Here is an 18,148-nt window from a genome sequence, read left to right on the forward strand (position 1 = left end):
CCCCTCCCCGGCCTTCACTTGAAAGAGTAGCAAATCACACCAGCCCCTCTGTCTCTACTGCATGTGCACTGCTGGAGCTAAACAACCACTATCACAATCAATTCCTTTCCCTCAGTGTAGGTCAGACAGGTCAGCTAGCCCTTCAGGGGGCCGTGCTCATGAACATACCAGGTACAGTTGGCAATTCTGGGGTGGTCTTTGTAACCTCCTCGTCCACAGAGGACTGAAGTTGCTGCTGGACACTGGGAAGGTCAGTGAACTCAGACACAGATAGGGCATAACTGGGATCGTGGGCTATCTTCTGCATTTCGCTGCGGTCAGACCTGCTGGTTCCAATTGCAAAGGTCAATACGCCCAGCTGCTTGAGAGCAGAGGATGGTGCATCCACACTGTCAGAGGACCTGCCACCACTTAGCAATACGAGCACCTGTGGAACTCCTTCCAGGCGCCTGCTTCCTGCAGAGGCCGTGAAGACATTGTCCCTCAAGTACTGGAGAGCTGCTCCAGTGTTGAGGGGTCTTCCGCCCTTGTGCCTCAAACCTCTGACAGTGTCGAGGATCTCGCCCTTTGTCGTGTAGGTGTTCAGATAGAACTGGACAGCCGGGTCTCTGCTGTACTGAACCACTGAGACGCGGTCTTTGTTGTCATCCACACTGAGCGTCTCTACTACTCTTTGGACAAAGTCTCGCATAGCTGGGAATCCAGTTCTAGTACCATCGGATCCATCCAACAAGAACACAAAGTCCCTTCCTGCTGGCTTTCTCTCCACTAGGGAACACAAGATTTCAGGACATATTTAGGTACACGTGTCAAACGCTTCTCGTGGGAAAGTCACATCCTCAATGCTAAGCTCAAGGTTAATAAAATTACTCTGTGGATGCTGGCCCAGCTGATGTGTCAACGTGGGCCCTGGCTGACCTGGACTTTGTAAAAGTAAGGTCTCATACGCTTCAAGTTTGCCTCGTGCCATGGTGTGGTGAGTGTAAAAAAAAATGCCTCGGTTTCTTACCAGTTACTGTGGGTGTCACGGGTGTGGCCCTCACTAGCACTGCGCTCATCACAGAGGAGAGCTGTTCTTGGACAGTGGGGAGGTCAGTGAACTCAGACACTGATAGAGCGTGACTGGGCTCATGCGATATCTTCTGCAGCTCTCTGCTGTCAGAGCTCTTTGTTCCAATGCCAATCACAAAGATGCCCTGCTGTTTGAGAGCAGAGGCTGGGGTATCTACACTGTCGGCAGACCCTCCGCCGTTCAGCAGGATCAACATCTGCGGAACGCCTTGCAGGCGCCTACTCCCGGAGGAGGTTGTAAAGACGTTGTCCCTGACGAATTGGAGGGCTGCCCCAGTGTTGAGGGGTCTGCCTCCTCTGTGCCTCAGCGCTCTGACCGAATCCACAACATCCTCTCTTGTGTTGAGTGAGTTGAGATAGAAGTGGACCTCTGCATCCCTGCTGTACTGGACCACAGAGACACGGTCTTTGTTTTCTCCCACATTCAGTTTGTCCACCACTCTCTCAACAAAATCACGCATGGCAGGAAAGCCATTCCTTGTGCTATCAGAACCATCCAGAAGGAATACGATATCCTTTTTGGCAGTGTCAACTGAAAACAAGACCACAAGACAACACATCAACACCTCTGCAAAGAAAAAAATAAAAGGAAAGAACTACGCTGGGGGACCGATCGCAAAGGGGTGGATTGTGTACTCTGAACTCTAAAGAGGCCCCTAGCATCCCCTCCCCTGCCTTCACTTGAAAGAGTAGCAAATCACACCAGCCCCTCTGTCTCTACTGCATGTGCACTGCTGGAGCTAAACAACCACTATCACAATCAATTCCTTTCCCTCAGTGTAGGTCAGACAGGTCAGCTAGCCCTTCAGGGGGCCGTGCTCATGAACATACCAGGTACAGTTGGCAATTCTGGGGTGGTCTTTGTAACCTCCTCGTCCACAGAGGACTGAAGTTGCTGCTGGACACTGGGAAGGTCAGTGAACTCAGACACAGATAGGGCATAACTGGGATCGTGGGCTATCTTCTGCATTTCGCTGCGGTCAGACCTGCTGGTTCCAATTGCAAAGGTCAATACGCCCAGCTGCTTGAGAGCAGAGGCTGGTGCATCCACACTGTCAGAGGACCTGCCACCACTTAGCAATACGAGCACCTGTGGAACTCCTTCCAGGCGCCTGCTTCCTGCAGAGGCCGTGAAGACATTGTCCCTCAAGTACTGGAGAGCTGCTCCAGTGTTGAGGGGTCTTCCGCCCTTGTGCCTCAAACCTCTGACAGTGTCGAGGATCTCGCCCTTTGTCGTGTAGGTGTTCAGATAGAACTGGACAGCCGGGTCTCTGCTGTACTGAACCACTGAGACGCGGTCTTTGTTGTCATCCACACTGAGCGTCTCTACTACTCTTTGGACAAAGTCTCGCATAGCTGGGAATCCAGTTCTAGTACCATCGGATCCATCCAACAAGAACACAAAGTCCCTTCCTGCTGGCTTTCTCTCCACTAGGGAACACAAGATTTCAGGACATATTTAGGTACACGTGTCAAACGCTTCTCGTGGGAAAGTCACATCCTCAATGCTAAGCTCAAGGTTAATAAAATTACTCTGTGGATGCTGGCCCAGCTGATGTGTCAACGTGGGCCCTGGCTGACCTGGACTTTGTAAAAGTAAGGTCTCATACGCTTCAAGTTTGCCTCGTGCCATGGTGTGGTGAGTGTAAAAAAAAATGCCTCGGTTTCTTACCAGTTACTGTGGGTGTCACGGGTGTGGCCCTCACTAGCACTGCGCTCATCACAGAGGAGAGCTGTTCTTGGACAGTGGGGAGGTCAGTGAACTCAGACACTGATAGAGCGTGACTGGGCTCATGCGATATCTTCTGCAGCTCTCTGCTGTCAGAGCTCTTTGTTCCAATGCCAATCACAAAGATGCCCTGCTGTTTGAGAGCAGAGGCTGGGGTATCTACACTGTCGGCAGACCCTCCGCCGTTCAGCAGGATCAACATCTGCGGAACGCCTTGCAGGCGCCTACTCCCGGAGGAGGTTGTAAAGACGTTGTCCCTGACGAATTGGAGGGCTGCCCCAGTGTTGAGGGGTCTGCCTCCTCTGTGCCTCAGCGCTCTGACCGAATCCACAACATCCTCTCTTGTGTTGAGTGAGTTGAGATAGAAGTGGACCTCTGCATCCCTGCTGTACTGGACCACAGAGACACGGTCTTTGTTTTCTCCCACATTCAGTTTGTCCACCACTCTCTCAACAAAATCACGCATGGCAGGAAAGCCATTCCTTGTGCTATCAGAACCATCCAGAAGGAATACGATATCCTTTTTGGCAGTGTCAACTGAAAACAAGACCACAAGACAACACATCAACACCTCTGCAAAGAAAAAAATAAAAGGAAAGAACTACGCTGGGGGACCGATCGCAAAGGGGTGGATTGTGTACCCTGAAGAGGCCCCTAGCATCCCCTCCCCTGCCTTCACTTGAAACAGTAGCAAATCACACCAGCCCCTCTGTCTCTACTGCATGTGCACTGCTGGAGCTAAACAACCACTATCACAATCAATTCCTTTCCCTCAGTGTAGGTCAGACAGGTCAGCTAGCCCTTCAGGGGGCCGTGCTCATGAACATACCAGGTACAGTTGGCAATTCTGGGGTGGTCTTTGTAACCTCCTCGTCCACAGAGGACTGAAGTTGCTGCTGGACACTGGGAAGGTCAGTGAACTCAGACACAGATAGGGCATAACTGGGATCGTGGGCTATCTTCTGCATTTCGCTGCGGTCAGACCTGCTGGTTCCAATTGCAAAGGTCAATACGCCCAGCTGCTTGAGAGCAGAGGCTGGTGCATCCACACTGTCAGAGGACCTGCCACCACTTAGCAATACGAGCACCTGTGGAACTCCTTCCAGGCGCCTGCTTCCTGCAGAGGCCGTGAAGACATTGTCCCTCAAGTACTGGAGAGCTGCTCCAGTGTTGAGGGGTCTTCCGCCCTTGTGCCTCAAACCTCTGACAGTGTCGAGGATCTCGCCCTTTGTCGTGTAGGTGTTCAGATAGAACTGGACAGCCGGGTCTCTGCTGTACTGAACCACTGAGACGCGGTCTTTGTTGTCATCCACACTGAGCGTCTCTACTACTCTTTGGACAAAGTCTCGCATAGCTGGGAATCCAGTTCTAGTACCATCGGATCCATCCAACAAGAACACAAAGTCCCTTCCTGCTGGCTTTCTCTCCACTAGGGAACACAAGATTTCAGGACATATTTAGGTACACGTGTCAAACGCTTCTCGTGGGAAAGTCACATCCTCAATGCTAAGCTCAAGGTTAATAAAATTACTCTGTGGATGCTGGCCCAGCTGATGTGTCAACGTGGGCCCTGGCTGACCTGGACTTTGTAAAAGTAAGGTCTCATACGCTTCAAGTTTGCCTCGTGCCATGGTGTGGTGAGTGTAAAAAAAAATGCCTCGGTTTCTTACCAGTTACTGTGGGTGTCACGGGTGTGGCCCTCACTAGCACTGCGCTCATCACAGAGGAGAGCTGTTCTTGGACAGTGGGGAGGTCAGTGAACTCAGACACTGATAGAGCGTGACTGGGCTCATGCGATATCTTCTGCAGCTCTCTGCTGTCAGAGCTCTTTGTTCCAATGCCAATCACAAAGATGCCCTGCTGTTTGAGAGCAGAGGCTGGGGTATCTACACTGTCGGCAGACCCTCCGCCGTTCAGCAGGATCAACATCTGCGGAACGCCTTGCAGGCGCCTACTCCCGGAGGAGGTTGTAAAGACGTTGTCCCTGACGAATTGGAGGGCTGCCCCAGTGTTGAGGGGTCTGCCTCCTCTGTGCCTCAGCGCTCTGACCGAATCCACAACATCCTCTCTTGTGTTGAGTGAGTTGAGATAGAAGTGGACCTCTGCATCCCTGCTGTACTGGACCACAGAGACACGGTCTTTGTTTTCTCCCACATTCAGTTTGTCCACCACTCTCTCAACAAAATCACGCATGGCAGGAAAGCCATTCCTTGTGCTATCAGAACCATCCAGAAGGAATACGATATCCTTTTTGGCAGTGTCAACTGAAAACAAGACCACAAGACAACACATCAACACCTCTGCAAAGAAAAAAATAAAAGGAAAGAACTACGCTGGGGGACCGATCGCAAAGGGGTGGATTGTGTACCCTGAAGAGGCCCCTAGCATCCCCTCCCCTGCCTTCACTTGAAACAGTAGCAAATCACACCAGCCCCTCTGTCTCTACTGCATGTGCACTGCTGGAGCTAAACAACCACTATCACAATCAATTCCTTTCCCTCAGTGTAGGTCAGACAGGTCAGCTAGCCCTTCAGGGGGCCGTGCTCATGAACATACCAGGTACAGTTGGCAATTCTGGGGTGGTCTTTGTAACCTCCTCGTCCACAGAGGACTGAAGTTGCTGCTGGACACTGGGAAGGTCAGTGAACTCAGACACAGATAGGGCATAACTGGGATCGTGGGCTATCTTCTGCATTTCGCTGCGGTCAGACCTGCTGGTTCCAATTGCAAAGGTCAATACGCCCAGCTGCTTGAGAGCAGAGGCTGGTGCATCCACACTGTCAGAGGACCTGCCACCACTTAGCAATACGAGCACCTGTGGAACTCCTTCCAGGCGCCTGCTTCCTGCAGAGGCCGTGAAGACATTGTCCCTCAAGTACTGGAGAGCTGCTCCAGTGTTGAGGGGTCTTCCGCCCTTGTGCCTCAAACCTCTGACAGTGTCGAGGATCTCGCCCTTTGTCGTGTAGGTGTTCAGATAGAACTGGACAGCCGGGTCTCTGCTGTACTGAACCACTGAGACGCGGTCTTTGTTGTCATCCACACTGAGCGTCTCTACTACTCTTTGGACAAAGTCTCGCATAGCTGGGAATCCAGTTCTAGTACCATCGGATCCATCCAACAAGAACACAAAGTCCCTTCCTGCTGGCTTTCTCTCCACTAGGGAACACAAGATTTCAGGACATATTTAGGTACACGTGTCAAACGCTTCTCGTGGGAAAGTCACATCCTCAATGCTAAGCTCAAGGTTAATAAAATTACTCTGTGGATGCTGGCCCAGCTGATGTGTCAACGTGGGCCCTGGCTGACCTGGACTTTGTAAAAGTAAGGTCTCATACGCTTCAAGTTTGCCTCGTGCCATGGTGTGGTGAGTGTAAAAAAAAATGCCTCGGTTTCTTACCAGTTACTGTGGGTGTCACGGGTGTGGCCCTCACTAGCACTGCGCTCATCACAGAGGAGAGCTGTTCTTGGACAGTGGGGAGGTCAGTGAACTCAGACACTGATAGAGCGTGACTGGGCTCATGCGATATCTTCTGCAGCTCTCTGCTGTCAGAGCTCTTTGTTCCAATGCCAATCACAAAGATGCCCTGCTGTTTGAGAGCAGAGGCTGGGGTATCTACACTGTCGGCAGACCCTCCGCCGTTCAGCAGGATCAACATCTGCGGAACGCCTTGCAGGCGCCTACTCCCGGAGGAGGTTGTAAAGACGTTGTCCCTGACGAATTGGAGGGCTGCCCCAGTGTTGAGGGGTCTGCCTCCTCTGTGCCTCAGCGCTCTGACCGAATCCACAACATCCTCTCTTGTGTTGAGTGAGTTGAGATAGAAGTGGACCTCTGCATCCCTGCTGTACTGGACCACAGAGACACGGTCTTTGTTTTCTCCCACATTCAGTTTGTCCACCACTCTCTCAACAAAATCACGCATGGCAGGAAAGCCATTCCTTGTGCTATCAGAACCATCCAGAAGGAATACGATATCCTTTTTGGCAGTGTCAACTGAAAACAAGACCACAAGACAACACATCAACACCTCTGCAAAGAAAAAAATAAAAGGAAAGAACTACGCTGGGGGACCGATCGCAAAGGGGTGGATTGTGTACCCTGAAGAGGCCCCTAGCATCCCCTCCCCTGCCTTCACTTGAAACAGTAGCAAATCACACCAGCCCCTCTGTCTCTACTGCATGTGCACTGCTGGAGCTAAACAACCACTATCACAATCAATTCCTTTCCCTCAGTGTAGGTCAGACAGGTCAGCTAGCCCTTCAGGGGGCCGTGCTCATGAACATACCAGGTACAGTTGGCAATTCTGGGGTGGTCTTTGTAACCTCCTCGTCCACAGAGGACTGAAGTTGCTGCTGGACACTGGGAAGGTCAGTGAACTCAGACACAGATAGGGCATAACTGGGATCGTGGGCTATCTTCTGCATTTCGCTGCGGTCAGACCTGCTGGTTCCAATTGCAAAGGTCAATACGCCCAGCTGCTTGAGAGCAGAGGCTGGTGCATCCACACTGTCAGAGGACCTGCCACCACTTAGCAATACGAGCACCTGTGGAACTCCTTCCAGGCGCCTGCTTCCTGCAGAGGCCGTGAAGACATTGTCCCTCAAGTACTGGAGAGCTGCTCCAGTGTTGAGGGGTCTTCCGCCCTTGTGCCTCAAACCTCTGACAGTGTCGAGGATCTCGCCCTTTGTCGTGTAGGTGTTCAGATAGAACTGGACAGCCGGGTCTCTGCTGTACTGAACCACTGAGACGCGGTCTTTGTTGTCATCCACACTGAGCGTCTCTACTACTCTTTGGACAAAGTCTCGCATAGCTGGGAATCCAGTTCTAGTACCATCGGATCCATCCAACAAGAACACAAAGTCCCTTCCTGCTGGCTTTCTCTCCACTAGGGAACACAAGATTTCAGGACATATTTAGGTACACGTGTCAAACGCTTCTCGTGGGAAAGTCACATCCTCAATGCTAAGCTCAAGGTTAATAAAATTACTCTGTGGATGCTGGCCCAGCTGATGTGTCAACGTGGGCCCTGGCTGACCTGGACTTTGTAAAAGTAAGGTCTCATACGCTTCAAGTTTGCCTCGTGCCATGGTGTGGTGAGTGTAAAAAAAAATGCCTCGGTTTCTTACCAGTTACTGTGGGTGTCACGGGTGTGGCCCTCACTAGCACTGCGCTCATCACAGAGGAGAGCTGTTCTTGGACAGTGGGGAGGTCAGTGAACTCAGACACTGATAGAGCGTGACTGGGCTCATGCGATATCTTCTGCAGCTCTCTGCTGTCAGAGCTCTTTGTTCCAATGCCAATCACAAAGATGCCCTGCTGTTTGAGAGCAGAGGCTGGGGTATCTACACTGTCGGCAGACCCTCCGCCGTTCAGCAGGATCAACATCTGCGGAACGCCTTGCAGGCGCCTACTCCCGGAGGAGGTTGTAAAGACGTTGTCCCTGACGAATTGGAGGGCTGCCCCAGTGTTGAGGGGTCTGCCTCCTCTGTGCCTCAGCGCTCTGACCGAATCCACAACATCCTCTCTTGTGTTGAGTGAGTTGAGATAGAAGTGGACCTCTGCATCCCTGCTGTACTGGACCACAGAGACACGGTCTTTGTTTTCTCCCACATTCAGTTTGTCCACCACTCTCTCAACAAAATCACGCATGGCAGGAAAGCCATTCCTTGTGCTATCAGAACCATCCAGAAGGAATACGATATCCTTTTTGGCAGTGTCAACTGAAAACAAGACCACAAGACAACACATCAACACCTCTGCAAAGAAAAAAATAAAAGGAAAGAACTACGCTGGGGGACCGATCGCAAAGGGGTGGATTGTGTACCCTGAAGAGGCCCCTAGCATCCCCTCCCCTGCCTTCACTTGAAACAGTAGCAAATCACACCAGCCCCTCTGTCTCTACTGCATGTGCACTGCTGGAGCTAAACAACCACTATCACAATCAATTCCTTTCCCTCAGTGTAGGTCAGACAGGTCAGCTAGCCCTTCAGGGGGCCGTGCTCATGAACATACCAGGTACAGTTGGCAATTCTGGGGTGGTCTTTGTAACCTCCTCGTCCACAGAGGACTGAAGTTGCTGCTGGACACTGGGAAGGTCAGTGAACTCAGACACAGATAGGGCATAACTGGGATCGTGGGCTATCTTCTGCATTTCGCTGCGGTCAGACCTGCTGGTTCCAATTGCAAAGGTCAATACGCCCAGCTGCTTGAGAGCAGAGGCTGGTGCATCCACACTGTCAGAGGACCTGCCACCACTTAGCAATACGAGCACCTGTGGAACTCCTTCCAGGCGCCTGCTTCCTGCAGAGGCCGTGAAGACATTGTCCCTCAAGTACTGGAGAGCTGCTCCAGTGTTGAGGGGTCTTCCGCCCTTGTGCCTCAAACCTCTGACAGTGTCGAGGATCTCGCCCTTTGTCGTGTAGGTGTTCAGATAGAACTGGACAGCCGGGTCTCTGCTGTACTGAACCACTGAGACGCGGTCTTTGTTGTCATCCACACTGAGCGTCTCTACTACTCTTTGGACAAAGTCTCGCATAGCTGGGAATCCAGTTCTAGTACCATCGGATCCATCCAACAAGAACACAAAGTCCCTTCCTGCTGGCTTTCTCTCCACTAGGGAACACAAGATTTCAGGACATATTTAGGTACACGTGTCAAACGCTTCTCGTGGGAAAGTCACATCCTCAATGCTAAGCTCAAGGTTAATAAAATTACTCTGTGGATGCTGGCCCAGCTGATGTGTCAACGTGGGCCCTGGCTGACCTGGACTTTGTAAAAGTAAGGTCTCATACGCTTCAAGTTTGCCTCGTGCCATGGTGTGGTGAGTGTAAAAAAAAATGCCTCGGTTTCTTACCAGTTACTGTGGGTGTCACGGGTGTGGCCCTCACTAGCACTGCGCTCATCACAGAGGAGAGCTGTTCTTGGACAGTGGGGAGGTCAGTGAACTCAGACACTGATAGAGCGTGACTGGGCTCATGCGATATCTTCTGCAGCTCTCTGCTGTCAGAGCTCTTTGTTCCAATGCCAATCACAAAGATGCCCTGCTGTTTGAGAGCAGAGGCTGGGGTATCTACACTGTCGGCAGACCCTCCGCCGTTCAGCAGGATCAACATCTGCGGAACGCCTTGCAGGCGCCTACTCCCGGAGGAGGTTGTAAAGACGTTGTCCCTGACGAATTGGAGGGCTGCCCCAGTGTTGAGGGGTCTGCCTCCTCTGTGCCTCAGCGCTCTGACCGAATCCACAACATCCTCTCTTGTGTTGAGTGAGTTGAGATAGAAGTGGACCTCTGCATCCCTGCTGTACTGGACCACAGAGACACGGTCTTTGTTTTCTCCCACATTCAGTTTGTCCACCACTCTCTCAACAAAATCACGCATGGCAGGAAAGCCATTCCTTGTGCTATCAGAACCATCCAGAAGGAATACGATATCCTTTTTGGCAGTGTCAACTGAAAACAAGACCACAAGACAACACATCAACACCTCTGCAAAGAAAAAAATAAAAGGAAAGAACTACGCTGGGGGACCGATCGCAAAGGGGTGGATTGTGTACCCTGAAGAGGCCCCTAGCATCCCCTCCCCTGCCTTCACTTGAAACAGTAGCAAATCACACCAGCCCCTCTGTCTCTACTGCATGTGCACTGCTGGAGCTAAACAACCACTATCACAATCAATTCCTTTCCCTCAGTGTAGGTCAGACAGGTCAGCTAGCCCTTCAGGGGGCCGTGCTCATGAACATACCAGGTACAGTTGGCAATTCTGGGGTGGTCTTTGTAACCTCCTCGTCCACAGAGGACTGAAGTTGCTGCTGGACACTGGGAAGGTCAGTGAACTCAGACACAGATAGGGCATAACTGGGATCGTGGGCTATCTTCTGCATTTCGCTGCGGTCAGACCTGCTGGTTCCAATTGCAAAGGTCAATACGCCCAGCTGCTTGAGAGCAGAGGCTGGTGCATCCACACTGTCAGAGGACCTGCCACCACTTAGCAATACGAGCACCTGTGGAACTCCTTCCAGGCGCCTGCTTCCTGCAGAGGCCGTGAAGACATTGTCCCTCAAGTACTGGAGAGCTGCTCCAGTGTTGAGGGGTCTTCCGCCCTTGTGCCTCAAACCTCTGACAGTGTCGAGGATCTCGCCCTTTGTCGTGTAGGTGTTCAGATAGAACTGGACAGCCGGGTCTCTGCTGTACTGAACCACTGAGACGCGGTCTTTGTTGTCATCCACACTGAGCGTCTCTACTACTCTTTGGACAAAGTCTCGCATAGCTGGGAATCCAGTTCTAGTACCATCGGATCCATCCAACAAGAACACAAAGTCCCTTCCTGCTGGCTTTCTCTCCACTAGGGAACACAAGATTTCAGGACATATTTAGGTACACGTGTCAAACGCTTCTCGTGGGAAAGTCACATCCTCAATGCTAAGCTCAAGGTTAATAAAATTACTCTGTGGATGCTGGCCCAGCTGATGTGTCAACGTGGGCCCTGGCTGACCTGGACTTTGTAAAAGTAAGGTCTCATACGCTTCAAGTTTGCCTCGTGCCATGGTGTGGTGAGTGTAAAAAAAAATGCCTCGGTTTCTTACCAGTTACTGTGGGTGTCACGGGTGTGGCCCTCACTAGCACTGCGCTCATCACAGAGGAGAGCTGTTCTTGGACAGTGGGGAGGTCAGTGAACTCAGACACTGATAGAGCGTGACTGGGCTCATGCGATATCTTCTGCAGCTCTCTGCTGTCAGAGCTCTTTGTTCCAATGCCAATCACAAAGATGCCCTGCTGTTTGAGAGCAGAGGCTGGGGTATCTACACTGTCGGCAGACCCTCCGCCGTTCAGCAGGATCAACATCTGCGGAACGCCTTGCAGGCGCCTACTCCCGGAGGAGGTTGTAAAGACGTTGTCCCTGACGAATTGGAGGGCTGCCCCAGTGTTGAGGGGTCTGCCTCCTCTGTGCCTCAGCGCTCTGACCGAATCCACAACATCCTCTCTTGTGTTGAGTGAGTTGAGATAGAAGTGGACCTCTGCATCCCTGCTGTACTGGACCACAGAGACACGGTCTTTGTTTTCTCCCACATTCAGTTTGTCCACCACTCTCTCAACAAAATCACGCATGGCAGGAAAGCCATTCCTTGTGCTATCAGAACCATCCAGAAGGAATACGATATCCTTTTTGGCAGTGTCAACTGAAAACAAGACCACAAGACAACACATCAACACCTCTGCAAAGAAAAAAATAAAAGGAAAGAACTACGCTGGGGGACCGATCGCAAAGGGGTGGATTGTGTACCCTGAAGAGGCCCCTAGCATCCCCTCCCCTGCCTTCACTTGAAACAGTAGCAAATCACACCAGCCCCTCTGTCTCTACTGCATGTGCACTGCTGGAGCTAAACAACCACTATCACAATCAATTCCTTTCCCTCAGTGTAGGTCAGACAGGTCAGCTAGCCCTTCAGGGGGCCGTGCTCATGAACATACCAGGTACAGTTGGCAATTCTGGGGTGGTCTTTGTAACCTCCTCGTCCACAGAGGACTGAAGTTGCTGCTGGACACTGGGAAGGTCAGTGAACTCAGACACAGATAGGGCATAACTGGGATCGTGGGCTATCTTCTGCATTTCGCTGCGGTCAGACCTGCTGGTTCCAATTGCAAAGGTCAATACGCCCAGCTGCTTGAGAGCAGAGGCTGGTGCATCCACACTGTCAGAGGACCTGCCACCACTTAGCAATACGAGCACCTGTGGAACTCCTTCCAGGCGCCTGCTTCCTGCAGAGGCCGTGAAGACATTGTCCCTCAAGTACTGGAGAGCTGCTCCAGTGTTGAGGGGTCTTCCGCCCTTGTGCCTCAAACCTCTGACAGTGTCGAGGATCTCGCCCTTTGTCGTGTAGGTGTTCAGATAGAACTGGACAGCCGGGTCTCTGCTGTACTGAACCACTGAGACGCGGTCTTTGTTGTCATCCACACTGAGCGTCTCTACTACTCTTTGGACAAAGTCTCGCATAGCTGGGAATCCAGTTCTAGTACCATCGGATCCATCCAACAAGAACACAAAGTCCCTTCCTGCTGGCTTTCTCTCCACTAGGGAACACAAGATTTCAGGACATATTTAGGTACACGTGTCAAACGCTTCTCGTGGGAAAGTCACATCCTCAATGCTAAGCTCAAGGTTAATAAAATTACTCTGTGGATGCTGGCCCAGCTGATGTGTCAACGTGGGCCCTGGCTGACCTGGACTTTGTAAAAGTAAGGTCTCATACGCTTCAAGTTTGCCTCGTGCCATGGTGTGGTGAGTGTAAAAAAAAATGCCTCGGTTTCTTACCAGTTACTGTGGGTGTCACGGGTGTGGCCCTCACTAGCACTGCGCTCATCACAGAGGAGAGCTGTTCTTGGACAGTGGGGAGGTCAGTGAACTCAGACACTGATAGAGCGTGACTGGGCTCATGCGATATCTTCTGCAGCTCTCTGCTGTCAGAGCTCTTTGTTCCAATGCCAATCACAAAGATGCCCTGCTGTTTGAGAGCAGAGGCTGGGGTATCTACACTGTCGGCAGACCCTCCGCCGTTCAGCAGGATCAACATCTGCGGAACGCCTTGCAGGCGCCTACTCCCGGAGGAGGTTGTAAAGACGTTGTCCCTGACGAATTGGAGGGCTGCCCCAGTGTTGAGGGGTCTGCCTCCTCTGTGCCTCAGCGCTCTGACCGAATCCACAACATCCTCTCTTGTGTTGAGTGAGTTGAGATAGAAGTGGACCTCTGCATCCCTGCTGTACTGGACCACAGAGACACGGTCTTTGTTTTCTCCCACATTCAGTTTGTCCACCACTCTCTCAACAAAATCACGCATGGCAGGAAAGCCATTCCTTGTGCTATCAGAACCATCAAGAAGGAATACGATATCCTTTTTGGCAGTGTCAACTGAAAACAAGACCACAAGACAACACATCATCACCTCTGCAAAGAAAAAAATAAAAGGAAAGAACTACGCTGGGGGACCAATCGCAAAGGGGTGGATTGTGTACCCTGAAGAGGCCCCTAGCATCCCCTCCCCTGCCTTCACTTGAAACAGTAGCAAATCACACCAGCCCCTCTGTCTCTACTGCATGTGCACTGCTGGAGCTAAACAACCACTATCACAATCAATTCCTTTCCCTCAGTGTAGGTCAGACAGGTCAGCTAGCCCTTCAGGGGGCCGTGCTCATGAACATACCAGGTACAGTTGGCAATTCTGGGGTGGTCTTTGTAACCTCCTCGTCCACAGAGGACTGAAGTTGCTGCTGGACACTGGGAAGGTCAGTGAACTCAGACACAGATAGGGCATAACTGGGATCGTGGGCTATCTTCTGCATTTCGCTGCGGTCAGACCTGCTGGTTCCAATTGCAAAGGTCAATACGCCCAGCTGCTTGAGAGCAGAGGCTGGTGCATCCACACTGTCAGAGGACCTGCCACCACTTAGCAATACGAGCACCTGTGGAACTCCTTCCAGGCGCCTGCTTCCTGCAGAGGCCGTGAAGACATTGTCCCTCAAGTACTGGAGAGCTGCTCCAGTGTTGAGGGGTCTTCCGCCCTTGTGCCTCAAACCTCTGACAGTGTCGAGGATCTCGCCCTTTGTCGTGTAGGTGTTCAGATAGAACTGGACAGCCGGGTCTCTGCTGTACTGAACCACTGAGACGCGGTCTTTGTTGTCATCCACACTGAGCGTCTCTACTACTCTTTGGACAAAGTCTCGCATAGCTGGGAATCCAGTTCTAGTACCATCGGATCCATCCAACAAGAACACAAAGTCCCTTCCTGCTGGCTTTCTCTCCACTAGGGAACACAAGATTTCAGGACATATTTAGGTACACGTGTCAAACGCTTCTCGTGGGAAAGTCACATCCTCAATGCTAAGCTCAAGGTTAATAAAATTACTCTGTGGATGCTGGCCCAGCTGATGTGTCAACGTGGGCCCTGGCTGACCTGGACTTTGTAAAAGTAAGGTCTCATACGCTTCAAGTTTGCCTCGTGCCATGGTGTGGTGAGTGTAAAAAAAAATGCCTCGGTTTCTTACCAGTTACTGTGGGTGTCACGGGTGTGGCCCTCACTAGCACTGCGCTCATCACAGAGGAGAGCTGTTCTTGGACAGTGGGGAGGTCAGTGAACTCAGACACTGATAGAGCGTGACTGGGCTCATGCGATATCTTCTGCAGCTCTCTGCTGTCAGAGCTCTTTGTTCCAATGCCAATCACAAAGATGCCCTGCTGTTTGAGAGCAGAGGCTGGGGTATCTACACTGTCGGCAGACCCTCCGCCGTTCAGCAGGATCAACATCTGCGGAACGCCTTGCAGGCGCCTACTCCCGGAGGAGGTTGTAAAGACGTTGTCCCTGACGAATTGGAGGGCTGCCCCAGTGTTGAGGGGTCTGCCTCCTCTGTGCCTCAGCGCTCTGACCGAATCCACAACATCCTCTCTTGTGTTGAGTGAGTTGAGATAGAAGTGGACCTCTGCATCCCTGCTGTACTGGACCACAGAGACACGGTCTTTGTTTTCTCCCACATTCAGTTTGTCCACCACTCTCTCAACAAAATCACGCATGGCAGGAAAGCCATTCCTTGTGCTATCAGAACCATCCAGAAGGAATACGATATCCTTTTTGGCAGTGTCAACTGAAAACAAGACCACAAGACAACACATCAACACCTCTGCAAAGAAAAAAATAAAAGGAAAGAACTACGCTGGGGGACCGATCGCAAAGGGGTGGATTGTGTACCCTGAAGAGGCCCCTAGCATCCCCTCCCCTGCCTTCACTTGAAACAGTAGCAAATCACACCAGCCCCTCTGTCTCTACTGCATGTGCACTGCTGGAGCTAAACAACCACTATCACAATCAATTCCTTTCCCTCAGTGTAGGTCAGACAGGTCAGCTAGCCCTTCAGGGGGCCGTGCTCATGAACATACCAGGTACAGTTGGCAATTCTGGGGTGGTCTTTGTAACCTCCTCGTCCACAGAGGACTGAAGTTGCTGCTGGACACTGGGAAGGTCAGTGAACTCAGACACAGATAGGGCATAACTGGGATCGTGGGCTATCTTCTGCATTTCGCTGCGGTCAGACCTGCTGGTTCCAATTGCAAAGGTCAATACGCCCAGCTGCTTGAGAGCAGAGGCTGGTGCATCCACACTGTCAGAGGACCTGCCACCACTTAGCAATACGAGCACCTGTGGAACTCCTTCCAGGCGCCTGCTTCCTGCAGAGGCCGTGAAGACATTGTCCCTCAAGTACTGGAGAGCTGCTCCAGTGTTGAGGGGTCTTCCGCCCTTGTGCCTCAAACCTCTGACAGTGTCGAGGATCTCGCCCTTTGTCGTGTAGGTGTTCAGATAGAACTGGACAGCCGGGTCTCTGCTGTACTGAACCACTGAGACGCGGTCTTTGTTGTCATCCACACTGAGCGTCTCTACTACTCTTTGGACAAAGTCTCGCATAGCTGGGAATCCAGTTCTAGTACCATCGGATCCATCCAACAAGAACACAAAGTCCCTTCCTGCTGGCTTTCTCTCCACTAGGGAACACAAGATTTCAGGACATATTTAGGTACACGTGTCAAACGCTTCTCGTGGGAAAGTCACATCCTCAATGCTAAGCTCAAGGTTAATAAAATTACTCTGTGGATGCTGGCCCAGCTGATGTGTCAACGTGGGCCCTGGCTGACCTGGACTTTGTAAAAGTAAGGTCTCATACGCTTCAAGTTTGCCTCGTGCCATGGTGTGGTGAGTGTAAAAAAAAATGCCTCGGTTTCTTACCAGTTACTGTGGGTGTCACGGGTGTGGCCCTCACTAGCACTGCGCTCATCACAGAGGAGAGCTGTTCTTGGACAGTGGGGAGGTCAGTGAACTCAGACACTGATAGAGCGTGACTGGGCTCATGCGATATCTTCTGCAGCTCTCTGCTGTCAGAGCTCTTTGTTCCAATGCCAATCACAAAGATGCCCTGCTGTTTGAGAGCAGAGGCTGGGGTATCTACACTGTCGGCAGACCCTCCGCCGTTCAGCAGGATCAACATCTGCGGAACGCCTTGCAGGCGCCTACTCCCGGAGGAGGTTGTAAAGACGTTGTCCCTGACGAATTGGAGGGCTGCCCCAGTGTTGAGGGGTCTGCCTCCTCTGTGCCTCAGCGCTCTGACCGAATCCACAACATCCTCTCTTGTGTTGAGTGAGTTGAGATAGAAGTGGACCTCTGCATCCCTGCTGTACTGGACCACAGAGACACGGTCTTTGTTTTCTCCCACATTCAGTTTGTCCACCACTCTCTCAACAAAATCACGCATGGCAGGAAAGCCATTCCTTGTGCTATCAGAACCATCCAGAAGGAATACGATATCCTTTTTGGCAGTGTCAACTGAAAACAAGACCACAAGACAACACATCAACACCTCTGCAAAGAAAAAAATAAAAGGAAAGAACTACGCTGGGGGACCGATCGCAAAGGGGTGGATTGTGTACCCTGAAGAGGCCCCTAGCATCCCCTCCCCTGCCTTCACTTGAAACAGTAGCAAATCACACCAGCCCCTCTGTCTCTACTGCATGTGCACTGCTGGAGCTAAACAACCACTATCACAATCAATTCCTTTCCCTCAGTGTAGGTCAGACAGGTCAGCTAGCCCTTCAGGGGGCCGTGCTCATGAACATACCAGGTACAGTTGGCAATTCTGGGGTGGTCTTTGTAACCTCCTCGTCCACAGAGGACTGAAGTTGCTGCTGGACACTGGGAAGGTCAGTGAACTCAGACACAGATAGGGCATAACTGGGATCGTGGGCTATCTTCTGCATTTCGCTGCGGTCAGACCTGCTGGTTCCAATTGCAAAGGTCAATACGCCCAGCTGCTTGAGAGCAGAGGCTGGTGCATCCACACTGTCAGAGGACCTGCCACCACTTAGCAATACGAGCACCTGTGGAACTCCTTCCAGGCGCCTGCTTCCTGCAGAGGCCGTGAAGACATTGTCCCTCAAGTACTGGAGAGCTGCTCCAGTGTTGAGGGGTCTTCCGCCCTTGTGCCTCAAACCTCTGACAGTGTCGAGGATCTCGCCCTTTGTCGTGTAGGTGTTCAGATAGAACTGGACAGCCGGGTCTCTGCTGTACTGAACCACTGAGACGCGGTCTTTGTTGTCATCCACACTGAGCGTCTCTACTACTCTTTGGACAAAGTCTCGCATAGCTGGGAATCCAGTTCTAGTACCATCGGATCCATCCAACAAGAACACAAAGTCCCTTCCTGCTGGCTTTCTCTCCACTAGGGAACACAAGATTTCAGGACATATTTAGGTACACGTGTCAAACGCTTCTCGTGGGAAAGTCACATCCTCAATGCTAAGCTCAAGGTTAATAAAATTACT

At 51.7% G+C, this 18,148-nt stretch overlaps 1 protein-coding gene across 1 annotated transcript in view; it reads right to left on the reverse strand.

Annotated features, from left to right (window-relative positions):
* col6a3 (collagen, type VI, alpha 3) overlaps positions 1–18,148 on the reverse strand; it is a 46,076-nt gene that overhangs the window by 20,416 nt on the left and 7,512 nt on the right. Inside the window, 21 exon segments of the mRNA XM_026375880.2 lie at positions 169–768; positions 1,010–1,603; positions 1,903–2,502; positions 2,744–3,337; positions 3,630–4,229; positions 4,471–5,064; positions 5,357–5,956; positions 6,198–6,791; positions 7,084–7,683; positions 7,925–8,518; positions 8,811–9,410; positions 9,652–10,245; positions 10,538–11,137; positions 11,379–11,972; positions 12,265–12,864; positions 13,106–13,699; positions 13,992–14,591; positions 14,833–15,426; positions 15,719–16,318; positions 16,560–17,153; positions 17,446–18,045. Of these exon segments, the coding sequence (XP_026231665.1) occupies positions 169–768; positions 1,010–1,603; positions 1,903–2,502; positions 2,744–3,337; positions 3,630–4,229; positions 4,471–5,064; positions 5,357–5,956; positions 6,198–6,791; positions 7,084–7,683; positions 7,925–8,518; positions 8,811–9,410; positions 9,652–10,245; positions 10,538–11,137; positions 11,379–11,972; positions 12,265–12,864; positions 13,106–13,699; positions 13,992–14,591; positions 14,833–15,426; positions 15,719–16,318; positions 16,560–17,153; positions 17,446–18,045 (12,540 nt within the window).

The sequence above is a fragment of the Anabas testudineus genome, chromosome 21 (assembly GCF_900324465.2).
Source record: "Anabas testudineus chromosome 21, fAnaTes1.2, whole genome shotgun sequence".
Taxonomy (NCBI): Eukaryota; Metazoa; Chordata; class Actinopteri; order Anabantiformes; family Anabantidae; genus Anabas; species Anabas testudineus.